Source organism: Hippopotamus amphibius, chromosome 1 (genome assembly GCF_030028045.1).
Source record: "Hippopotamus amphibius kiboko isolate mHipAmp2 chromosome 1, mHipAmp2.hap2, whole genome shotgun sequence".
NCBI lineage: Eukaryota > Metazoa > Chordata > Mammalia > Artiodactyla > Hippopotamidae > Hippopotamus > Hippopotamus amphibius.
In genome coordinates, this window is record NC_080186.1 from 159,110,396 (window position 1) to 159,137,039 (window position 26,644).

A 26,644-nucleotide genomic window follows, 5' to 3' on the forward strand; every position below is an offset into this window, starting at 1 on the left:
GGAATTTCAGGCTAGAAGCAAAACAAGTACATACTCTGCATTTCGATAATGAACGAAGCCCATTTATTTTGGTTGCTGCCCAATATAGATTAAAATGTGGGTCACTTCCTGAACAGGCCAGAAATGAAACTGAGATTGGCACCAAGTTCTCAAAACCTGATGAAGAGTTGTCCAGAACAGGGAAAAGGCAGGCATCAAAAGAGGAAGAACAATGGAAAGTACAAAAACTCTTAGAGCTTGACCCCGTCTTTCCCCTCAGAGTATGCTTTACAGTGGTACAGGGTCACCATTATGATTCCAAGTAGCCAATACTTTCTGAGCCATCCTCACAATAACCTGATGAGGTGGGTACTTTTATCAGACTTACTTTACAGATGAGAAAACTCAGACCACTGGTCTCTGAGAGGTTAACATGCCCACACGGTTCACAAGCAACCCAGACAGGAATGGAACCCATGTCTGACTCCACAACCCATACTTGGGGCTCAGCCAACTGTGGCCCTTGAGCCATGATGGTTTTTACATTATTAAATGGTTGTTTAACAACAACAACAAAAAAAGGCATAGAAGAAGACTATGCAACAGAGACTATGCAGCCCACAAAGCCTAAAACATTTACTATCTGGATCTTCACAGAAAAGGTTCATCAACCCTTCTAGTCTAATCCACTACGCTAGCCATCCGCAGATTCAAAACAAGCGCTACAGGATATATTCTGCTTCCCAAATCATATGTATCACAAGGGGAAACAGGATCTGGAAAACGCAGAACTAGTTCTCATACTGGCTGGGCTGTAAGATAATCACTCGTTGCCTGGGAGGTTACGGACCTGCTGCACTACTGAACAGCTCTTGTACAGCATTTTGTATTTTTCATAATTTGTCCCAGCAGGAGCAGTCCCTCTCACCCTCATATCCACCGGACACTCCATCCCCTGCTCACAAGGCACGCTGCTCCCAGACACTATTCTCAGGCTTCCCACAGTCTGCCCAACCCTGGTGGTCCCCAGGGCTTCCAACCATCTCTTGTTTCTCCCCCTCCAAATCCGAATTTCCAGGGTTACTTTACTTAAAAATAGCCTTATAGCCCAAATGAACCTATCCACATGTGGACAAGAACCATGAGATATTTGCGAGGCAGAGCCCTTTCTCTTCCCTGGATGACCCTGTTCAATCTACGCAGGCCAGGGTGGAGGAATTTTGTTGCCTTGGCAGCCCGGCAGCCATCCCCTCTTCTTCGGTATTTATAGCACCCTAATATTCCTCTGGGAAAACATCCCTCCCTGACACTCAGAACATGTATTTCATATGCTGCTGACTCCACTCTGGGCTCGGGCCCGGCGAGCTTCAAGGATGTGCACGTGATTCAACAAAAAGCCCAAGAGAACCACACTCAGGGATTCAGTTCGAACTCCTGGCCACAGGTTCTCTTGCCAACATGAGGGAAGAAGCGGTCTGAGAAAGGCATCAACCTACAGGAAAGCAGCATGGAGAGATGCAGAGAGACTGGGGCCTGTAGACACTGTGTGAGCCATGGGGCCCGGGCCGGTCAGAAGTCAGAACATCCCTGGGCCTTCCAGCTCCATACCACAATCAATTCTTTCCTGCGTAAGCAGCTTGGACTGGGGCCTCCCTCCCTCGCGATACAAAGTGGCCTGTCTGGCACAGTCAGAGTGGAATGGAATCGTCATGTCTACAATGTGCTTTATGAAAACCAACTGTGAGGACAGCGTTAACAAAAGCTGCCTTCAAAGTCAGCAAAGTTCCTCACCAACACTCCACCTCGATGCTGACACCCAGGGAAGCTCAATTCTCTTCTCCCAACTGCTCCAGGAATGTGGGGCTCCCTGAGAGCTGTCCTTCTCATTTAAGACTGAGGTATCTGATTAGAGCTGTTACCAGTGAGGCTAAAACAGTAAGTCTCTCACAATCAGTCTTTCAAATTAGTACACTTGATCTCCTCCCACCAAAACTAGTATCCCTCAAGCCTCCAAGGGAAAACAGAGAAAAAAGGCAAAGGGAATTTAACAGTCAGTGGGCGAGTTCTCTTGCTTCTATTATGTCCAGGGTTGCTTGGCAACCAGCCTCAGCCTGGTCGTTCCTGTGGATGAGCAGAGGAACGAGTGTCAGATCTCCAGGTCACGCAGCATGTCCTGTTTATGCCCCGAGACTCCAGGGCAGGGGTGGGTTCCTGCTGTGCTACAAAACCGACCAAATCCAGCCCACAGAGCACCTGCTGTCTTCAGGGGCTCTCCCACACCAGCCTTGAACTTTCACCTCCAATGAATGTAAGCTGTGGATGTGCCCCCAAAACAAATTAAAAATACTTTCAAAAACAGCTCGTTAGAAAAACAGAGAGTAAATTAAAAAAAAGAGAGAGAGAAAAGGTTCAGACACAGAACGCTAATGTTACTATTTTATGAAGACAGTAGAAAGCAGGGAGCAGAGGCATGGTGCACAGTCGGAAAAACACAGGCCAGCTTGTGTTTCAGGTTCAGGATTTTTGGGAATCCTCCATGACCCTGTGCACCCCTCAGCAACCTCCAAGGATTCGGATGCCGAAAGCACAGCCACAATGCTCTGTGACTCTAGGTCGTGAGCTCATTTCCAGCAACTGAGAAGTCAGTGTGGACGGAGATTTCTGCCTTCGGCAACACATTTCAGAAGTAACTGTGGCACCACAGCCCTGCACGGTCAGTACACTGCAGGAGCGGGAGGGAAAGAATGTGGGTCAGTGAGTCTCTAGTGCTTAGATGTCGCCAAGCAGGGCATCTGTGTGCACAGAGAGACGTCATGCTGTTTCTTCTGTCTCCCTGCTCTCTCCTACATTAAATATCTAAGAACGGTGGCTTTCCACTCAAAACAGAGACAAACGTGCCCAAGAGGGACAGGGACAAGAAATTGAAGCTCATGTTTAACTTCTATTTAGCAAGATGGCAGTCCTAAAAAGTAAAGGGCTGTAAGGGAAGGCACTGTCTTTTGTTAGCTAATTCCTGTTAAGACCCATTTGTCCACATAAAACTATCCAAATGAACTGGTATCAAATCTTATTAAAAAGTCACTACAAGTTTTCAGAAAAATTTTGTACAGAAACTATGACTTGTGGCGGGGGGGGGGTTATCCCCTGGAAGAACAATGTGGTTCCAGCTGGAAACGCTGTCAGCAAACAACATACAGCCTGCAATATGAACAAAAGAAATATTTTTTAATCTTTTTTAGAGGAAAATGAAAAACAAGTCTTTTGTAATTGATTATGAGGCTTATAAAGGATGCCTTCCCATTTGTGCTACTTTAATTATTAAAACTTAACACTTTTAAATGAGAGCGTACAGAGAATACCCTAATATTCAAAATCTTTCTTTTTTGAAGAAAAAGACATAAGCAAACAGCCTTGTTGATTTAAAGAATCAGCTGTAAGTCCCTTTCTCCTAGGTGTGACAATTATGAAAAGAACCAACTCACAGAAGGTTGACTGGCCCAGCCAAGGAGATCTGGGCCTCCTGCTTGGTGCTACTTATGACATAGATTTTAAAACATTAGATTTCTCTTTCCTTTCCTCTGCCTGATAAACATAAAGATAAAGAGGTAGAGAAAGAGCTAAGCGAGAAAAAGAGCAAGCACAGGCAGAGGGATGGGCAGTAAGGAGGAGGCTGGTGAAGCATCAACAAACTCTTTGTTCTGAGTCTTGCTTTTTCTCACTTATCATCATTTCCTGTGCTACCCCCCAAAGGTAGACTGGACTGCCATCCAATCAGAGCAGTCACATCTGATCTGTCCAAGAAGGAATCTTTAACAAAATCTAAAGAGAACCAAGGGATGCTTGAGTCCATGAATACTTAGAGTTGCTTTTAGAACACACAGTCAAGTGGTCAGGATGGGCTCTTTGAAGGGATACTTGACATCATTCATTCAACATGCACTGGGGAGTTTAAAGGATGGGATAGGTGCATTACCTATAAAACAGGGTAATGGCATAGCAGAGGGGGTCAGGTGGTCAGGGGAGGACTCTTTGAGGAGACCTTCAGGATGAGAAGAAGCCGACCACATGAAGAGCTGTGGCAAATGCATTCCAAGCAATGAAAAGGCCCTATGGCTGGAAAGTGCTCAGTATGTTAGAGGAATCTGAGACCAGCAAAGCTTAAGCACAGTGGAGGAGAAGGAGAAAAGTCAGGGAAGAGACTGACAAGGTAGGCAGAAGCCTAATCATACATAAGCTGTGATACAGAGTTAAATTTGTATTCTGGATGACATGGGAAGCCACTAGAAACTTTGAGGTGAGGGAGACTTGATAAGGTTTCTATTTTTTTTAAACATCAGTCTGACTGCCATGTGGGAAATGGATTCTATCTCACCAAGATCGTGAAGGTTCTGGCTGGTCATGATTCCAATGGGTACAAATGGTTCTGCCTATGAAAATATAAAGGGAAATATAAAGGGAAAAAATATAATCCAACATACAGTCTCTCCACCAGGTGACAGCTTACAATTTCCAACAAGCATGGTCACCAAATGTAAGCTCAGAATATAAGGCCATTCCGCTGGTCAGAGAAGCATTCTCTGACCACATAATCTCAAATTGCCTCCACCCTCCACTATCCATCATTCTTGGTTTTATTTCCTTCGTGGTACTTCTTACTATCTAAAAGTATCCTGTTTGTTTACTTGCTTACTTTGCCCACTAAAATATAAGCTCCATGAGAGTCAGCACTCTGTCTTATTCAGAGCCTTGCCCCCAATACCTAGAACAACCCCTAGTACATAGCTGGAGTCCAATAAATATTTTTGACTGGGCTAACGAAGTCAAGACCTGATCTTTATTCCTATTCAAAAGAAACAAAATATCCCACCAGTCCTCAAACCTAGATTCCTTTTTAGAGCAATCAGCTTCTCACATGGGTTGTCAGAACTAAAAGGACTTCAGAAATTCAGCAGGAGTAAGGACAGAGAAGACTTGAAGGATGAGAAGAAGCCAACCCCATGAAGATCTGTAGCAAAGGTGTTCCAAGCAATGGAAAGGTCCTATGGCTGGAAAGTGCCTTCCTTGTCCTGGATCCCCCGAGAAGCCAGCCTAGATGTGTTCTCAGAATGCGGTGTGCTGTTGTCTTCCTCAGAACTGCCCAAGTGTTCAAGTCTGCTGAGAGGCAGGGGAGGCGGTAGCAGTAGCGGTGCACTAAAATGACTGGAGTTGGGGATAAATCATAAACAGAGGATGGAGATCACCGACCTCCACTTAACACCAACACTTACCTAAAATGTAACTTTTTGTCCAGTCCTGCAACAGATACTTAGGTTAGACTCAAGGAAGAACTCCCTGTTAGAAGGCAGCTGCCTGCTCAAGAAAGAGAAGGTGTTCACCTCTGGGTAGTGAGGTCAGAGGTGGGATGGGACGAGCACGCATAGGATGTGTTACTTTTAGAATGGTTTTTGACAAGTAAGCATCCTAAACAGTCCTGAAGAAGCTGCAGAATCTTGTGAGTGGATGCGTGTAAAACCAAGACATCAATATAATAATGGCCAGAGTATGAGGCCCAGTCTAATTTCTAGACATAATTCCGAATACATGCGTTCATCTCCAGTGAGAAAACCAGAGACTCAGATGTAGATACTGCACAAAGACAACTTTTAAAATATCTACATTATTCGTACCTTACAAAAGGTGACATAATCAGTCGTTAGAGTAGCAATAGCTACAGTGATTTGGGGCCAGATGCTGTTCACAATTAGCTCATTTTAACCCTTACAATTTTCTAAAGCAAGCACTATTATTCCCACTTTATAAATGAAGAAACAGAAGGCTGAAGGAACTGGGCTAAGATTACAATCAGCAGCATAGCACTGGTTAAGAGCAAAAGTTCCCACTAGATCAAGGTTCCAATCCTGAGTCCAATACTTTTTACGTGGCTGAGTTACTTTTGCTTTCTGTGTCTCAGTTTTCTAGTCTGTAAATGGGGATATTAGTACATACCTCATAATACTGTTGTGAAGGTGCAATGAAATAAAGTTTGTAAAATACATAACAAAAGGTCCTGACGTATAATAAACAGTTAAATGGTGGTAAACATGCTACTACTATTATTACTGTTCAAATGAATGTAAGCGCGTGCATGCAATATATGGGACTTTTCATTCTGTGGACCTCTAAGAAGGCATCCTCTCTTTGTCTCCCAAGGTTCTGCCCAACCAGTAGGAAAAGAAGGGAACAAGCAGAGAGATGGGAGCTTAATCTTCAAGACATGGAAAGAAATGGGGCAGCCTACGTAAATTTGCTTAAGGAGCTAATGATGGCATAGCTTGAAGAACATTCATCATAGATTGGTCAATGATCATGAAAACCAGAGAGAAACAACCTAACTGCCCAAAAGTGGGTCATTAGTAAGTCTTGACACAGCCTAACTGGAATGTTACACAGCCACTAAAAACATTGTTTTATCTCAGAGAGGGGGTAATGCTATGGAATGATGATCATAAGCTGAGTAGAAAAGACAATAAAACTAAAATGAGTATCTCTAAGCAGTCCTATTGGTGTGATTTGCATTTTCTTCTTTTATTCATCTGTAATTTCTAAGTTATCTCTAATCAACACACATTACCAGTATAATCAGAAAAAAAAATACAAGTTTGTTTTTGGATTGCTTGATTTTTTTTTTAAATGACTAGCCTATGTGATGAAAAAGGCCAAGGATATACACCTCAGAAGAAGGTAGGAGGGGCATCCTGCTATTTTCATGGTAATGACTTTGTAAACCATGGGGCTGTCAGCTGGAGGGAGGGAGGTGTAAGCTATCTGATCCAGGTCTCATTTACATATGCTCGAAACAGATTATTTCCAGAGATTCTACCAGTAAAGACTGAGATTTCATACCCAGTTTCCTGACCTATCCCAAATAGGTTTCTAGGTTCCTATCTGACATTATAAATATACATAATTATATCTGACCTGTTCAACTAACCCAAATAACATGCTCTCATTCAGTGTCCCCAAATTCATCTTCGTGAAATATAAATCACTGACCTACTTTTGTTGAAGACAATCTTAACAGCACCCCTATTTCAATGATAAAAAATGAGGCTTGTAACAGGTCCCATTAGAGAAGAAAAAAATAAGCTCCCCATCAGGGCAGCTAACCAGCTGGCCGGACGTTCTATACACTCATGGGTTCTGAGCGTCCTTTCACCTTTGGAACCGAACACAGGAAGTGTAACAGGAAAGGGGACCCCCACACAGTGTTTTCTGCAGGATGGGACCACTGATAGCCCACATTTCTTCATGGTTCTACAGATTCGCAATCACCTCAAATCTAGAAGTCTTTTTAACTATAACCCTAAAACTCCAGAAATCGGTTTCAGGTCATTTCCATTTACAAAAGGCTTTGTTTTTCCCAAAATCAAGAGGTCGGAGATCAGTCATTTTTTTGGCCCTTTAGCAAGACAAGATGGAGTGGGGGGAGGGCACCGTGAAAGAATGAGAGGAAAAAAGAAGGGAAAGAAAAAAAGAAGGGACAGAAGCAAATGAGAGAAAGAGAAGACAAACAGATGGTAGAGAATGTGTTACCTACATCTAGGCTGGCATTTCCTAGAACAATACAAGGGGTTTTGTAGGGAAGAAGGGCTTTCACGTTAAGACCTTAGATAATATCCTCAAACCACTGCCATTTCAGCACTATGAAACTTACTTCTTTACCAACAGTTCCTAAAATAGCAAAAGCTAAAACCCTCCAAATGTGACTATCCAATTCAGTGCTATCACTGAAATTTTTTCCTCTGTAGAAATAAATGTTCCTCTCTTCTGCTCAAAACAAGGCATCTACCTACTGGATACTGGCTATTTCTTCCCACTTACGCCAGGAGATTACTCTCTCCAAAGCAAGATCAAAACCCAGAGAAAGACAGGATAAAAGAAGTCCTAACCAGAGACCTACACTCACTCAGGAATGAGTGTGAACTAGTCCTGCTACACTAGCACTGTTCAGGGGGTGAACAGAATAGAGAAAAAATGAGTTCCAGATCCAAACACCCTGGCATTGAAACTGTAGCATTCTGGAGATGTGCAAATTATCTGCATGCACAGAAAGAAAAGGATATGTAGCTTAACCTGATCTAAGGACAAATCAGACAGGAGAGCACCACACTTCGGGCCATGGGTTAAAATCCTAAGGAAGTGGTTGCCTAGGGCTGGGGGGATGAGAAGGATGGGGATGATGGCTAAGGAATGCAGGGTTGCTTTTGGGGATGATGACCAAACGTATTCTAAAATTACTTGTGGAGATGGATGAAAAATGCTGTGAACTAAAAGCCATGAACTGCACACTATAAATGAGTGAACTGTGTGGTATATGAATTATATCTCATTAAGCTGCTTTAAAAAAAAAAAAAATCCTAAGGCAGGACCTCCAAGGTCTCTGCCCACCACTGCCTAACCCCATGCTGGCACATTTGAGGAGCTCAGTAATCTGACTGCTTGAGGTGTCACAGTAAGAGATGTGAGTCATCCTTCTCCTCTGTAACATTTCACAAGTCTCTCTTTAAGATAACCACCAAAAAACATTTCAATCTTCTTTCTTAAAGAGGCTCAGTTCTCCGGATTAGAGGGGAGGGGGAAGATCAGACCCCAACATTCAGAACTGAAACTTGTGAAAACAAGCCAATTACAGGTTCTCGTCAACTGATGACCATCTTCATGCTTGAACCCTGTGCCTTGAAAAACCCAAGCCCTGTTGGGTTGTCTTTTCATTGCAGTCTGGTGTGAACGAGTGCCGGCCAGAAGAAGTGGGGGAGAAGGAAGCAAGCCAAAGACAGATCCCGAAAGACACGGGGGCCAAAAGCTCTCAGTTCCACTCCAATTTTCTATGCAATGGAGCAGGGCTTCCCTGCTGGAGAACTGATTCCAAGCATGCTGGCTATGTAAAGAGGAAACAGGATTTCTTCCCAGAGACAGAATCATCTTGTTGCTCTACACAGAGCTGGCAACATGGTAACTTGCTGACATCACACAGTGAGCTCAGGGTGGCTTCGGCCAGAGGGCCGGGAGACAGCAGCAAACAAAGCCACCTGTAGTCGCCAAGGCCTGGCCAGTGGGCCACATGCCTCGGGCGTGGTCAGGACTGGGTGAGGCTGCAGGTGCCATGGTGTCCATCCCCAGGGCCTGCATGGTCTCCATGCTGCCCACAGCCAGAGCTGTGAGGCTGATGCTCTGCTAGGTACCAGGCCAGGGTACGATTTCTGTCAAACATGTCAAGGCACTAGTCAGATGCAAACACGAAACCCCCGTCTTTGGAAGAGCAGCCCACAGAATTTCTTAAGAAGCAAACACGGGGAAGCTGCATGGGCCAACACCCGGAGGTCCCACCAAGCAGCAGCTGTGGCCTGCTTTGTCACCCAGCCCTCCCCAGAAGGCTGAGAACCAGCTGAGATCAGAACAGAGATAAGGAGGAGCTGTTGCCAGAAATGAGTTGCCCGAGGGCAGCTCTGAGGCAGCAGGCGGAGATGAGCCCTCTCTGGGTTTGGGGCACCTCACCCTCCAGTGCCATCAGCCAGTCCCTCTACGGCTCTCCCGGAGGCAGAGTCCCCTCTAGCTGTGCGACAGCTCAGCCAGCTCAATATGCTTCACCAAGGTTTTTAAAGAAAAAAAATGTGCAACATAATTACAGGTTCTGACCCCAAATGACTTTAACCCTGACAGGGCTCCCTGTGGGAAAGCGTGTGCCCTGTGACTGACCGTGAGCATGGGTTCTGCTTCAGGAGCTTCCCTGCCCCCAATGCCACAGAGGGTCCCAGTTCACAGGCCAAGCTCATGGGACAACTAGGTCCCAGGCGTGCAGCCTCATGCTGAGATGTTCTGGAGCCAGGAGAACTTGCAGCCTTTGAAGCCAATCCCCCATCATTCCCTGACCTGCCATAATGACTCCTTCCAGATACCTGAGGCTGGCTGGCACAGCTGCGCACGGTAAGGGGGGACAAAGGATCTGAGACAGGTTTATGTAGAGTCTCCTCAGGCCTGCTTGACTTAACATGAGGTCCAAGGACCCCCTCCATGCAAACCACCTTGGGGAGGTCCCTGCAAGGAATGCAGATTTCCAGACCTCACCCCAGAGCCCATGCACCATAATCTCTTTGGGGGGAGTCCAGGAATCTGCAATTAAGGAAATTCTTATACACATTCACATTTAAAGAACCAGTGCCTTATAATAAGGACAATCTAGATATTATAATGCCATTCCGATTACAGGGCACTTACCATGGGCCTGCTTATCCTGCTACCCACAATCACCTCATTCATTCCTCACAATAATATTGGAAGGTGGATATTTATCACCCTCGCACTTAAACTGCTTTCTCTAGTTTCACCTCCAAAGGGCAAACCGAAAGACATTTGGGCAAGCCCTCACCCAAGCTGGCCAGGATGACACACCTAGTACTGAATCAGAACAAATCTCTCCATCCCTATTCTACCTACCTCTTCTGCAAAATGTTGATATTCCCCACAGTTTCGGCCCCACTATCTCCTCTCACTCATGCCAGTGGTTCTCCACCTGTGCTGCACGTTAGCAGCACCTGGGGAGCCTTTAAAATTCCCCAGGCCCAGGATGGACTGGAGGACACGGGGTTGGGGGGGGCAGGGGGCAAAGGGGAAGCTGGGACGAAGTGAGAGAGTAGCACAGACATATTTACACTACCAACTGTAAAACAGATAGCTAGTGGGAAGTTGCTGTACAACAAAGGGAGATCAACTCGATGATGGGTGATGCCTTAGAGGGCCAGGACAGGGAGGGTGGGAGGGAGTCGTGGGAGGGAGGGGATGTGGGAATATATGTGTAAATACAGCTGATTCACTTTGGTGTGCCTCAAAACCTGGTACAAGAGTGTAAAGCAATTATATTCCAATAAAGAGCTTAAAAAAAAAATTCCCCAGGCCCAAGCTGCAGCCCAAATTACATCAGAATCTCCAGGGATGAGTCCCAGACTCCCCAGATGATTTCAATGGACAGCTTAGCTGGAGAACCACTGCCTGGGCCTCTAACAGCAGCTGGAGAACCCCAAACATACAGCAGTACCCCCATCTCTCTCCAGAGCGCCTGACCTGTGCTTCCCACCACCTGGTAGATGTCTCCACCTGTAGGTCCCATGGAAACAACTCAGCAAGGACACAGCCCCATATCCCCCACCACACATAGCAGTTCTTCTCCTGGGGTGCACAGTTCAGCCAGCGCCCCAAGACCTAAGACATAAACCCTGGGGACACCCCTGCTCCTCACTCCTCTGTCCACTGTTGACTATGTTCTCCTTTTCAGCCAAACCAGCAGGTCTCCCGTGAAAAGTGCCATGGAATCTTGATTTCTCCTCTATAATTTATGGGCATGTGTTTGAATATTCAAATAACGATTCCACTGAGTAAAACAGATTTTCAGTCAAAAGCACTCTCTGCCACTTGCTTTGCATACTCCCTGGCACGCTGCCACCTACCCGGACACCTGTACCTCAGTCTGAGGAGCACATCTTTGCCCTCCCCTCCCCTCATGGTGTCCATTCTCTCACACATTTCTGCTTCAGGACAGTGTGAAGCAGAGTGGAGCTCAAATCACTGGTAAAATATAGGACTATTTTAGATAATACGATGACAAATATTTTTCAGTTTAATGATTATGACTTAATGACTATTTGAAGATATTCCAGAAAAATATATTACTAACCATATCAAACCTATGATTTCAGAATGCTATAAAGTTCCCTTTGAAACAAATGCAATTTTTAATGAATAAACTTTTTCAAAGTAAATAAACGTGGTAAAGGTGGGGCAGAAATAACCTAGGGGGGTTTAAAAGACTGATGGTTAGGAACACTGCCTCCTAGGACTTCATATCTTCATTTGCCTTTCCCCAAGTTCTCTGCTCCCTCCCCCAGAGACCCTTTAAAACTGCTGGGAATCACTGTACTGTGGACTGTCTGTGCTTCTCTGGCCTCCTGAAGATTCTGAACACCCAGAGCAGGGGCTGTGCCTGCCCCACCCCAGAACCCCACTACCAGGAGCCTTCCACCCCAACATGAGCGGTCGCAGGCACAGGAATAGAGACCACAGACTATGCGTTCCCTCCACTAGGGGAAGTGCTAAGCTCTGCTGAAGAGGCAGCCAGAAGAGAGAGGTGGGACAAAAACGCCCAGCTCCCTCGCCACTCCCCAGAGAAGCTTTGCAGACAGACAAGGTGTGCCTACTGGCCCAAAGTCACAGTCTCCAGTCACAAAAGGTGGGAGACTGCCCTCCTTTACACCTGCCAAACTTCTAAAATAATGCACACACTGCACAAAGATAAAAACTCAACAGCACCCTCACTAGAAGCACAACCAAGCTCTCTGGGGCCTCACATGCAAGTGATCCCCAGTCCAGCTCTGTCTCATCTTAGGGAATGATTTTGTTGTGACTTTTGATCCCACAAAGAACAGTACACACAAACTGGGGAGTAGGAAACAGAGAAAACAAAGTGTTGTTTTATTACAGATGCCACCCTATAATAAACCAAATAGTGAGTTTCCTTTCTACTCTAAAATGTGATTTATAAAATTCAGTTCACTCAGCTTTTCAGAAACGCTCCTATGAGATATTCATTGAAATGAGAAATATACATACCCTCTCACCCAGCAGTTCCATTTCTAGAATTCATCCTACATCTACTCACTCACACACCCATGACAAGTACCAGGAGGCCCACAGCAGCATTGCTTACAAAGGTAAAAGGCTGGAAATCATCTTAATGTCTATTATTCAGGGATTGATTAAACTGTTATGTCCATACAGTGCAATACAATGCAGTGCTAAAAACGAATTTGCTGTATATGTACCAATATTAAATAATACTCGAAATACATTAAAATAGTGCAAACTGCAAATATATGCAAAACAGTGCATATGGCATGCTACTGGAGAAATATATAAATATGTATTTGCTGGTACATGCATAAATTAGATCTGAAAAATACTCAGGAACGGGTAAAATGTTGCCTCCGGTAGAAGAACTAGGGATCTAAAGACAGAGGAATTTGAGGATGCTTGCCTTCCTTCTTGTCCCCTCTAAATTGTGTACTAGGTACAGGCATTACTTACTGACATAAACTTTTTTTTTTTTTTTTTTGGGCACACGGGCTTAGTTGCTCCGTGGCATGTGGGATCTTCCTGGAGCAGGGATCGAACCCATGTCCTCTGCATTGGCAGGCAGATTCTTAACCACTGCGCCACCTAGGAAGCCCTGACATAAACTTTTGAAAAAGAAAGATAGTTATGAATTAAAGTAAAAATGCCTTTTTAATCTTATTTCATTTGCTCAACTGATAATCATCTATACCTGACCCACAAGTGTAATAACAAGACAGGCGGTCAGGAATCTGTTACAGTTTGGGTCCTATCTACTTGACAGTCTATGGCACAGAAACAGCCTCAAGTTCAACTCAATCTGCCTGGAAGTCTATCTAAAGTCTCACAGAAGAAGCCAGTTCATATTTTCAAAGTGTTCAAATCAGCCTGGAAATAAACTTAAAAGCACATTTGATAACAAGATCAGATGAGCTTTGAAACCTACCTGTGGTGTCTTTACAAATCACGTAAAATGGGGTTTACTTTGGCTTTTCGTGTGTGGCAGCAGCAGAAGTCAAATCGTAGCTACTGACTTGGGCCAGAGAACAAGCCAGTTAACAAGGTCTGATCCAGAATTCCCAAGCCCCTCAAGCCTCTGCCCATCTAGCAAAGAAAACACACACACACCCCTAGCCCCAGGAATCTCCTCTTTCTAAATATAGTAAGCACTGCCCAGTCTCCAAGCTCACCCTCTGTAGCATTCTGTGCCTTCCAACCAAGGTGAAATGAGCCAGATATAAACACGCCGTGACAGCTTCTGGCCCACACTGCCAAGCTGTTTTCCTTACTATTTCCTCTCTTTCTCCACTCTAGGTTTCTACAAAAATGTGTAAACCCCAGTGACTCTAATTTGTAAATATTCCTATGGACACTAAGGCTGTTTTCCCAACAAATATGATTTCCCTGAAATTTGAGGTCGTAATAGTCGATTAGATATGGAAAAAGCCACATCCCATCTCCCATTCTATCTGTAATAACTTGCAGCTCAGAAAGGATATCGGACAGATCCAAAGCTAAAAGGACACAGCCAATTAATTGTAATCCCTCTCCCTTCCATGCCCTGGTTCCTTTAGAATCTGTGTCAGTGCCTAACAGAAGGGCTTGTTCTGTTAAGGATGCTTCCAATGTAGGCAAAAGGTTAAGCTTCAGAAACATAATCTAACGACACACTCAAAACAGTGCCAGACAAATACCAAGTGGCTATAGGGATGCAAGGGCCTAAACAGTCAATGTCAAGAGCTTGTAAAAAATGGTGGCTGGCAACAATTCCACTTTGAGGAATCTATCCTATGGAACTCCTGGGACCCACACACAAAGGTGGGTGTCCAAATGATCACTGCAGCACTTTCTCTGCTGAGGCAATCCAAATATCCCTCAACAAGAGACGGGGTAAATAAGCCATGGTATTTCCAAATAGCAGAGCTCTCTGCAGGCATTAAAAAGAATATACTGTGTATGTGTACTGACATGTATCAACCAGAAAAGCAAAACACAGAATAATTCATATTCTGTAACCCCACCTATGAAAAAAACAAACATGCACAGAAAAAGGAAAACAAAAAAGCACACTGGTGGTTAACTAAGGCAAGGGGGGGTGCTTTACTCTATATAGTTCCACACTCTGTGATTCTTTTATGACAATGTATTCATGAACTGTATAATGAATTCTTTTGCCTTTGCACTGTAAGATTAGGTCATCCATTCATACTGTTAATTCCCCCCCCCCACCCCGCCCCGAACCTAATCCTTCCCAAATCATCTTTATTTCAGAAAATATCAACATCATTCACATAATTGCTCCAGCTAAAAACATTTGAATCATTCTTTTTTTTTTTTTAAGATTTTTTGATGTGGACCGTTTTTTAAATCTTTACTGAATTTGTTACAATACTGATTCTGTTTTGTTTTCCTGTTTTGGCCCAGAGGCATGTGGGATCTTAGCTCCCCAACCAAGGATAGAACCCGCAACCCTTGCATTGGAAGGCAAAGTATTAACCACTGGACCACTGGGAAAGTTCCTAATCATTCTTGACTTTTATTCTCAAAGCCCAAATCCAATCAAATAGCAAATCCTATGGGCTCTACTTCCAAAAACACCCAGAATCTGACCGCCATCTCCAATTCTGCTACCCTAGCCCAAGATGCCATTGCCTCTTACTTCACCAGTTATAATAGTCTCCTAACTGCTCTCCTTGCCTCCCTTCTTGCCCCACTGTTCTCCACACAGTGGCCCCAATCTCTTAAAAACATAAGCAGGATGAGGTCACAACCTAGCCCTGGCTTCTCACCACATTGAGAATAAAATCCAAAGTCCTTTCTGGGAATCAAGACCTCTAGGACCTGGCTCCGGGGCTCTCTCCCCGTTCACTTGCCATCACTCTGCTCCAGCCACCCTGGCCTTGCTGCTGGTCTTCAGACACCCCATGATCTCTCCCCCCTCATGACTTCTGCACCTGTTACTGCTACCTTAAGAGCCCTTACTCTAGGCTAGGGCTTGGAGGACACATTAACAGTGGTGCAAGGCTCCATATTTGAAATGAAAGCCTTCCTCTGATGGCCTAAGATATATAATTTGGAACATACTGGGTTATAATTTTAAAAATTAAAACTAGGGTCGGTCAGAAATTTAATCTAGAAAATCCACTTTGATTGTTAGCTTCATACTGCCATCCCTCCTTTGGCTAACTTTTAAAAATGCAATGGCCTAGACAGGGTAGCAAAGTCACCTTCACGCATTGCTTTCCCCAGTAGCTCCGCAGTGATCATGGTTCCTCCCTGACCTATTCTCATTTCCTCAGTGCTTGGGGCTTGTGATCTTTAGCTTACATTGGCCAGCATTAGAAGTTCAGCCTGGGGCCTCTGCCCAGAGGGATGCTGCCTGGCCTAACTAGAGCAGAAATCTGAACCACAGCCTTGTCAGAATCACCTTCCAAGCCCTGAGATGTGAAACTGATCAGTCAAGTGCATCTGAGTTTGAAGCAAATGGAAGCAAAAAGTCCCCAAATGAGGGCAAATGGAGAAAATCTACGAAAAACGGAGTGCTGTTCACTTAATCATCAAAAGTTTTACTGGACAAAGTAAAAGAATTAAAAAAAAAAATCCTAGATATAAAATGCGCCCAACAAAAAGGTCTGAATAGACAAGTCAGCAAAGAAAAGGCATCAATGGCCAATAAGCATATGAAAAGATGCTCATCATCATTAGTCATCACAGAAATGCAAATTAAAACGAAGAGATACCACATCACACTCACTAAGATGGCTACAATCAAAAAGACAGACAACAACAAGTACTGGAACCCTCAGACAATGCTGGTGGGAATTTAAAAGGATGCTTCCCTAACACAACATTGGTAATCAACTATGCTCCAATACAAAATAAAAAGTAAAAAATAAATATATAAATAAAAGGACACTTCTGCTTCAGAAAACAGTTTGGCAGGTTTTTTTAAAAAAAGTAAACTAAGTTTATCCATACAACCTAGCAAGTATACTCCTAGGCAGGAAATGAAATGAGAAATGAAAACATATGTCCACACAAAGACATGTATTTCACAGGTCAAAACTATTCTGCATAATACTGTAATGGCTAATACACATTATTATATGTTTGTCAAAACTCATAGAATATACAACACAAAGAGTGAACACTAATGTAAACTATGGACTTGAGTTATAACATTATATCACTATTGTAACAAATGTACCACCTGAGATGACTAGATGTGAGGGGCTATAGGGGAACTCTCTATACTTTCCACTTAATTGTTCTGTAAACCTAAAACTGCTGTAAAAAATAAAGTCTATTAATTACATTTTTTTAAAAAGGGGGGAGGGGGTAACTTAAGCCTCCATCAGTGGACTGAGTGCTACAGATTAGATGCAATTCATTCAGTCCAGTGGAGAACAGAATAACTGGATTAAAGTGAAAGGACTTTTTTTAAAGCCAGTGTTACATAAAAACTACAAAATCTTGTTTGGACATAATTTGCTGTTGTTTATATTTGTATGAGTAATACTCCAAATGTCAGTACTGCAAATTACCACCATTTACAAATAATTGGGAAATGTCTTTTTTTTTTTCTTTTATTTGAAAGGTGCTAAAGCAAAGCAAAGGAGCTGAGAAAGAACTTTTTGCTACATAACTCCATACACATTTGTTCCATTAGGATTTTATGAGTAACATAATTACTCCTAAACAAAGCAGGTTGGCACTGAACAGCCTTTGGGAATTTATATCATTAATGAAGGACTCATCTCACTACTGCAAAAAGCCTACACCAAATCCTAAAGAAACACAAAAAAGGGTGACGAGCTTTAAGCACACAACTCTTTTTAAATTTTTTATTGAAGTATGGTTGCTTTACAATGTTGTGTTAACCTCTACTGCACAACAAAATGAATCAACCATACACAAACAGCTATCCCCTCCCTCTTGGACTTCCCTCCCATTTATGTTACCGCAGTACATTAGGTAGAGTTCCCTGTGCTATACAGTATGTTTCCATCAGTAAGCACAGAACTCTTGATGCTGATTTTTTTTTACTCTTGTTTTAATGAGCAAAGAGGATGAGCTATTTATCTTAAGTCAGACCCAGGAACAGATCTTTGGCCTCCATGTTCAATGCTTTATTACCCAGTTAAAATAGAATAACTTTCAGTTATAAAATTCATAAGTTATGGGATGTAATGCACAGCATGGTGACTATAGTTAATAGTACTATAACTGTATATTTGAAAGCTGCTAAGAGAGTAGATCTTCAACGTTCTCATCACAAGAAAAAAATTCGTAATTATGTATGGTAACAGATGTTAAGCAGACATACAGTGGTGATCATTTCATGTTATATATACAAATAGCAAGTCATTATGTTGTAAACCTAACACTAAAAAAATGTTCTGTCAATTATATCTCGATTTTTAAATTTTTTAATTAAAAAAAGACACGAGTGTTAGAAAAATATGCATTTTCTAAAAAATATTTAAAAAGAGAGAGACTCATTGGCAATCAGTGCTACCCTCAAAGAGCAACTCCACTGCTTCAAAAAGCCAGGATAATTGAACTTGGTGTACCCCCCAAAAAATAATAAATAAATAAATAAAATTTAAAAAAAAAAACAATTAAAAAAAAAAAAAGCCAGGATAGTCATTTGCCTCACTAGCCTACAATGATTCTTTAATCCTATGATGAAGAGAGAAACACAAAACTTCAGAGCACAATATAGAATCTCAGCTATTCTTTGCTACCCAAGAGTCAGAGTCTGAAAAACAACACGGGCAATATTCTCAGTTAATCTAGTACCTGCTGCATGTTTCTCCTTTCTAGTGTCTAGGTCTTCGAACAATTTGCATCTTCACTGCCAACATGTTTACTGAAGCACTGAAGGGGCATATTCAAGAGAAGGCCCTGCAGTCCATTGTCAGCTTCAAAACTTGGTTGCACAACTTCATAGCTGTGTGACCTTAGACAAGTTACCCTAACTGTAACTTGCAGACAAATAAGAGGATTCATCTCACAGGATGGTGGTAAAGACTCAAGAGACAATGAGGCCAGCTTAGCATAGGGCCAGGCCCTTGGTGAGTGTTCAGTAAACAAGAGCTGCTGGCAAGGTTTCAGGCGTTTTGTTTGCTTGTTTGTTTGTGGAGGAAACTGACAGTACTCCCAAGGTCTTACAGCGCATATGTGGTAGAGCTTGGACTGAACATCAGGTCTGCCTGATAACAGAGGCCTGGCTCCTTGCCTTGTGCTATGTTCCCCAGGTCTGGGTCTCCTCAGGCTGCATATTACAGGCTCCAAGTTAACTCCTCAGAGTCCACTTCTTAAAAGAACTCAATACTGATGTGTTCCCTATCTACATGAAAGGTCTGGAGCCATATATAATGCATTCTTGGAAGGCATCTTGTGAAAGGGCTTCTACAAAGATAATGTTATGTCAATGGCCACTAGGGTTACTAAAGTCCAGAATCCAGACCATTGTGAAATGTGGCATTATTTGTGGAAATGAGTGGTTATCAAACCAGGACCACAGAAGATTTCTGAAACATTTAAGATATACACGCTTTTTCTAGAACACATCTGTCAGACTGGGCATTTAGATTATGGCAATTAATGACAGCTTGCACTATTTAAGAATGTAGATATAATTTTTAATTTTTTTTTCCAGTAGTGTAAGTTCAGGGTCCCTACTGAGCTTCATGAATGCCCTCTAGTAGATATTATTAAAACTATTTAGATCTCATTCTTTTTATTTCCTTAAGTATTGCACTATCTAAATGTTCTTTCTTCATGCCTTAGCAAAAAATCTTCTAAGTATGATCTCACTTAAGTATATCAGACTTTTTATCTGTCTCTCCACCTAGGGTTCAAATTCCAAAATACAGAATTTTGCTTTGTTTATGTACAGTTATGACTACAGATTTATACAACCCTAATTCTGTTAAAAGATAAATGTCCCTTGAATTTAAGACTTGATATTGACAAACAAATAGCAGCTAAAATTTATTGTTGTGGTTTTTTGATGCATTCTTATTAAACTACTTATTTCTGTTAAAATTCACTGTGGTTGCCTTGGAGATGTGATGCAGGTCAGAATTACTAACCTCCAAGAATTCAATGAAAAAGGCATATCATCCCCAAAAAGTCTCATGAAAACTGTGGGCTCAACTAGAGAAATACAAATACATTCATTTCACTTTGTAAAATAAAAGTGTCACCCAGCAGGATTCCAACCCCAGAGTAAGGCTTTTATTCAGTATCACACATCCTGCCCCAACTTGACTGAAAGCTCACTGAGAGAAGGGGTTGGATCCTTGGTCTTGTTTTGATAGTTTCCTCTGCATCCTTCAAACTACCATGAACTAGAATGAATCCATCCCTTCCGCCTCATGAGACATCTGGGTTTTCCCTAGGACAAGGGTCAGTCTTTGGACTTCCTTCACCTCTACTTAAACCCCACTGAAGGAGAACATCTTATGTGTTCAAAGCTTTCCACCTGGAATTCCAATAAAGAACTCTGTGCCTCAAGTTGCCCACCACCATCTAAAAGAAAATTATTTTTGTTTGATTCTAGGAGGTGGGTCAAAAAGGATCTTGCTTTGATGTTTGTCATAGAAACTTAAAAGCTTTTGCACAGCAAAAGAAACCATAAACAAGACTAGAAGGCAACCCTCAGAATGGGAAAAAATAGTTGCCTACGAAACAACGGACAAAGGATTAACCTCCAAAATATACAAGCAGCTCATGCAGCTTAATACCAAAAAAGTAAATAACCCAATCCACAAATGGGCGGAAGACCTAAACAGACATTTCTCCAAAGAAGACATACAGATGGCCAACAGACACATGAAAAGATGCTCAACATCACTCATCATCAGAGAAATGCAAGTCAAAGCCACAATGAGGTATCACCTCACACTGATCAGAATGGCCATCATCGCAAAATCTGGAAACAACAAATGTTGGAGAGGGTGTGGAGAAAAGGGAACTCTCCTGCATTGCTGGTGGGAATATAAGTTGGTACAGCCACTATGGAAAACAATTTGGAGGTTCCTTAAAAAACTACAAATAGAACTACCATATGATCCAGTAATCCCACTGCCAGGCATATACCCAAAGAAAACCATAATCCCAAAAGAAACATGTACCATAATGTTTATTGCAGCACTATTTACAATAGCCAGGACATGGAAGCAACCGAAATGCCCATCAACAAATGAATGGATAAAGAAGATGCGGCATATATATACAATGGAATATTACTCAGCTATAGAAAGGGATGAGATGGTGCTATATGTAATGAGGTGGACAGACCTAGAGTCTGTCATACAGAGTGAAGTAAGCAGAAAGAGAAAGACAAATATTGTATGCTAACTCACATATACGGAATCTAAAAATGGTACTGATGAACTCAGTGACAAGAACAAGGACGCAGATGCAGAGAATGGACTGGAGAACTCGAGGTTTGGGGGAGGCGGGGGGTGAAGGGGAAGCTTAGACAAAGCGAGAGAGTAGTACAGACATATATATAGTACCAACTGTTAAATAGATAGCCAGTGGGAAGTTGTTGTATAACAAAGGGAGTCCAACTCGAGGATGGAAGATGCCTTAGAGGACTGGGACCAGGAGGGTGGGGGGGACTCAAGAGAGGGTGGGGGGGGAGTTGAGGGAGGGAGGGAATATGGGGATATGTGTATAAAAACAGATGATTGAACTTGATGTACCCCCCAAAAAAATAATTTAAAAAAAAGAAAATTATTAAAATTACACTTCTGATATCCAGAATAGGCAAATCCATAGAGAAAGAAAATACATTAGTAAGGTTGACTAGGGCTGGAGGGTGGGAGAATGGGGAGGGAGGATTTGGGAGAAAATGGTGGAGAATGACTGCCCACGGGAATGGGATTTCTTTTGGGGATGATGAAAATGTTCTAAGACTGACTGTAGTGATAGCTGCACAGTTCTGTGAATGTACCAAAAACCACTGAACTGCATGCTTTAAGCGGGTGAACAGTATAGTAAGGCAAATTATATCTCAACAAAGTTGATATTCTAAAATGTGCATTCCTGCCCCATCCCTCCCACCTAAGACTATCAAAGTAAGAGAATTCACTCTATCTCAGAAAGAAGTCAAACTTAAAGGGGCATATCCCCAGCAACAAGTCCATAAACTGACTCTGAAGGTGGAAAGAAACACAGTTCCTGAGAACCCATAACACCTCTCAAAACCAATAGCCTAATTCACTTTCAGTTCTACGAAACCATTTGGTTTGTCATCAAGTCTATGAGATAGTCAAACATGAAGCCCAGTGCATTCTGCGAGCTTTTCCTACAAGGCAAAGAGAGGCAGCCAGCTCAGCCACTGGGTCGGGGGTAGGGGTGAGGGTTAATCTAGCAAGAAGATGGAAAAATTTAATTTACCAGAATGATTATTAGGAACAACAAAGATGTTGAGAAACTTTTTGTTTTAACTTGTGGGGCTTTGGGGGCATAACCATGACTTCATACAAACAGGGTTACCAGGATTCTTCCCACCAGTGGTTAATACATATGCAACTGTGTAAGTTACCAACAACCAGCGTGAAGGAGGCATGGGCTTAACTCCTTGCATCCAAATCAAAATATGTCCATCTGGTCTTAGAGACTCTTGCTCCAAGTCTTAACAATCCTGAATGTTGGAAGATAATAACAGCCACCATTAATTGAGCAGTGCTACACACCAGGCTCCAAGCTAAGTGCTTTCTTTACATGCACCGTTTCATTTAGTGCTCACAAAAACCCTAGGAGGTCAGAGTGGCTATTCTCATTTACACAGGAGGAGCTCAGGCTTAGTGACTTGCCCAGAGTCAATCAGTAAGTGATGGGGTCAATAACTAAACACAGAAAATCCGAAAACTCTTAATTCTACAAGTCAGAACTTTATCATCGCCAGCCTCTATCATCTCTACAGAAACAAAAAAGGACTAAAACATACAGAATCCTCTTGACTGAGACAGATTAATCAGGTCAAGGAAAGATTGCCCACAGAAAAGGCCTGGACAAATCAGCACAGAAAAAAGTGACTGAGAGTCACTACATCAAACAAGAACTTTCTTCAGAAGCAGGATTTTTTGAAATGTGGGTTCCAAATTATTTTACTGCTTATCTTCCAGCCCAGAGGTTTGAACTCCAGGGAAAGACATCAAGGAGTTCATTTGTTTATCCGATTCTCAAGGGGGATTCAAAAGACAAAAGACCTACACAGCAGTTTTGCTTCAGAGTTAAGTGCACAGGCTCTGGAATCAGACAACTTGAGTTTAAGTATGCTTAATTGCTGTGACGCCTTGGGCAGGTGACTGATATCTCTGATCTTCAGTTTCCTCATTCATAAAGTGGAAGTAGCGATAATAATGATCTAGCTGAACTTCAGCAATCCCTGGAGGCCAGTTTTATTGCCTCAGATTAACACACAAAGGAAACCTTAACCCAAAGATCTGTGAACATTAACTATAAAATAAAACCATAAAATTTTAGTGCTGGAAGAGCCTATACATCACGTAAACCAGTGTCGCTTACACAATTATGTATTTATTCTTATGTATGTACTTTTTAAAACACTTTTTAAAACACTTTATTCACATTTACAGCAGTGATAAAGATGATCCAGGAACTTCCAGCAGTCCAGTGGTTAAAACTCCGCCTTCCAATTCAGGGGCTGCGGTTTCAATCCTGGTTGGGGAACTAGGATCCCACATGCCTCAGGGTGTGACCAAAAATTTTTTTAAAAAAAGACGATTCAAAGAAAATGAATACACAAATACTAATATAGTAGTATACAATGTAAGAAGTACCTAATGATAACACAATGCCTGAAATCTGGAAAACAGTAATCATCTCCACCCTGTTGAAGGTCACACGCACCTGTTCAAGCAATAGTAAGAGTAAAAGAGTATAGTTTGTAGTAGAGCTGGATATTAAGAGATTAGAATACCTAGTTCTCCCCCAAGCTACAGAGCTGGTTCATTCCATTAGACAATTTAAATAACTCTTTTATTTTATCACTGCACTGTTTCCTTCTACCCAAAGAATTCTTACGTGCACCGCCGCTCCCCACCCCCACCCCTCCAAAAAAAAAAAAAAAAACAGCAGCAGGCAAATAAACTGCCAGTCACACAAATGCATCCTCCTCAGATTCAAGGCTAAGATACAAAATGCAAGTCCAAATTCCAACAGGTTTGGTCAGGGGGTCCAGTCTGGGCAAGTGGGATGGGGCAGAATTAAGACCTCAGCATCTGCAGGAACTCAATCTCTAGCTTAGATCATGTGGGGGCTCAAAAACAGCCCTGCCCTTGGAGCTGTGTGACTCTGGGCTAGTAATTCCTCAAAGCCTGTTTTCTCACTTGTAAAATGAGTAACAGTACATGAGATAATTTGTAGATGAAGCAGTGCCTGGCATAGAGTAAGTCTTTAAGCCACAGGTGCAACAGAATAGTTCCTACTACGAAGGTGAGTCAAAAATTATCAACACTCTGGCTGTAGAATTTATTTTAATTAACTTTTAGAAAAGAAAGATACATCATTTTTTGACAATCTCCTTGCGTTTCAATACACTCTGTCCATCTGTCAACAAGCTTTCGTATTCCCTCATTAAAAAATGTTTTAGGCTGAGCTGCAAACCACGAATGCACCACCATCTTCACGTCTTCATCAGAAGTGAATCCGGCTCCTTCTTGATGGCTAACACTTGTGCAGCCTTCCTTGAACTTCTCTATCCATTCATACACACTTATTCGGGACAAAACACTTTCTCCATACTGTGCACAAAGTCTTCGATAAATAACGGGCCCCAGGTACACTCTCAGACCACAAAAAACAAAGCACTGCATGCTGCTCTTCTTTCGTGCAAATCACAAGTGGGGCATCCATTTTTGTTCACACCGCAGTTACAAATGAACTGATGTAACACATTCACACCTGCACACCAGTGGCTGGGGAGACTAGCCTTGAACGGAAAACGCTGATAAAACAATATGGCCAACAGAAGTTTTAATATAACCAGAGTGTGGATAATTTTTGACTCACCCTCGTACATTCTCAGTGCCCAGGGCAGTATCTAGCACACAGCAGGCACTCCAAAGGTTTGCTGAATAAAGCAGAGGCCCAATTAAAGCCAGTCTGAGATACAGTCAAAATTCATGGGCCCAACCTATAAGTGGGCCCCTAACTTACTCCAAACCAGGGGTCACATATTTCCTGAACCAAGGATAGCCCTGGTCATCGACGAAAGAAGAGTCTGTTCATATATTTCAGGTCACAGTCTCCAGCAGAGACCCTGGCTCTGAGAAGCCTTATCACATCAAAGTTCTATGTTTATTTCACCCCAAAAGACTGGCACTTGCTGCCCTGGGGCTCCACTGTCTCCCTCTCCATTTTTAGAAGCAACAGGCTCACAAAATGACATCTCAGGCACTTGACTTTAAGTCTCCTTTACAGAGGCTTGGGGACAATTCTCACAGCCAGGGCCCCACTCTGCCAACGTAAGCTTTATTAGCTGAAAGATATCACCTATTAAGAAATTCATCACAGAGGAAAGAAAAGTCAAAGACAATTCCACTGTCTGCCTTAATGCGACTCCTGATTCTCAAAACTAAAAGATGGACCAAACTACTTTTAAATGGGTAGACTGAAAGGGCACCCAAAAACTGATTTCAACAATCCAAGGTGCTCATCCCTAGAGCACTCTTGTTTGGCCAAAAGGAAACACATTTTGGCTCTGCAAAAGACACGGGAAAATCATATGCAGAATGCAAATTTCATTTCTTCCCTGCCAAAGGGATATTTGCAAAAATGGTTTTAACACAAGGTCTGAGAATCTCTAAAGATGAGTTTAAAGTTCTTTCTGAACGAGGACCGAAGATATTCCTTCTCACACCTTTCAGTTTTCAAGGATATTTGGGAGAGGTAAAAACGAGAGCAAGGGAGCGGGAGAGGGAGAGGATATGTTCGTTCTATTTTTAAACCCTCGCCCACAGTTTAGAGTAAAGGAACACTCTGATTCAGTACTCCCACCCCTATCACCTTCTGCTAAACACAAGAATCAGAACCTGCACACGTTACGTGGCCCTGATTTTGGATGTGGGGGTTACAGGCTGCCAACACTCCAAAGAATCGTGAGCCGACCGACCAATCCCACCCAGCCGTTCTCCGGGCAGCGGCTGTGCCTTTCGGAGAACCCGGCGGCCCTGAGCAGGCTGGAACCGCGTCCAGGGAGCGAAGCAGGCACACCCCGCCTTTTGCCGAGGGGAGGCAGCGCCCCCTTGGCGGGGCACGCTCCGTTCCCAAGGCTGGGCACGCAGGCGTGAGCAACTTTTCCCGCAGGGAGCAGGAGCCGTGGACGCGCAGGGGTTTCCCCGCAGGCTGCGGCGCGCCAGGCACGCCAGTCCCGCTCCGCGGACACCTGTGTGCCGCGCACAGCCACCCGTGCGCCGCGCACAGCCACCCGCGGCGCCCCAGAGCGCCCCTCGCACTCGGTCGTCTCCCGCCCACCCCGGAACGCAAATGGCCGGGCGACGGGTGTCTCTCCCTACCGTCTGCCTGCCAGCTCGCCCACTTTACGCCGCCTTCCCGCCTCATTACACGCATCCACACGCGTCCCTCAGCGCCCGAGGGCAGAAAACCAGCCGGGCGCGCGACCCCCAGAGCTGAGCGCCGCCCGACGGCCCCTCGCACCCCGTAACTCCACCCCTGCCAGGCGCGGGGGCACTCACTCTTGAGCGCGCTGATGAGCGACTTCCCGTCCTTGATGAGCTCCTTGATGAATTTGTTGGTCTTGTCCAGCTCCGCTTCGTGCGACTTGAGCGTCTCTCGGAAGTGCGGGCTGTCGAGGCAGCAGTCGCTGAATTCGAGTGCGGGCAGCCCCATGGTGCCCGCGGCGCCCAGCCCGGGGGCGCGCCTCCCCCGGGGTCCCGGCGGCCCGCGGCCCCGAGCGCGCACGCGGCGGGACCCCGGCCGGCACCCGCGACGGCCGCCGGCTCCACAGGTGTGGCGCCCG

The 26,644-nt window shown here is 43.6% G+C and overlaps 1 protein-coding gene across 4 annotated transcripts in view; it reads right to left on the reverse strand.

Annotated features, from left to right (window-relative positions):
* The window catches only part of ARHGAP26 (Rho GTPase activating protein 26), a 448,717-nt gene extending 422,203 nt beyond the window's left edge, over positions 1 to 26,514 (reverse strand). For 2 of the 4 annotated variants that reach the window (XM_057732267.1, XM_057732256.1), the window contains exon 1: positions 26,361 to 26,514. In XM_057732267.1, the coding sequence (XP_057588250.1) occupies positions 26,361 to 26,514 (154 nt within the window). The remainder of the gene's footprint in view (positions 1 to 26,360) is intronic. The other 2 variants (XM_057732285.1, XM_057732278.1) reach the window with 1 other exon arrangement.
* Positions 26,515 to 26,644: the final 130 nt, after the last annotated feature.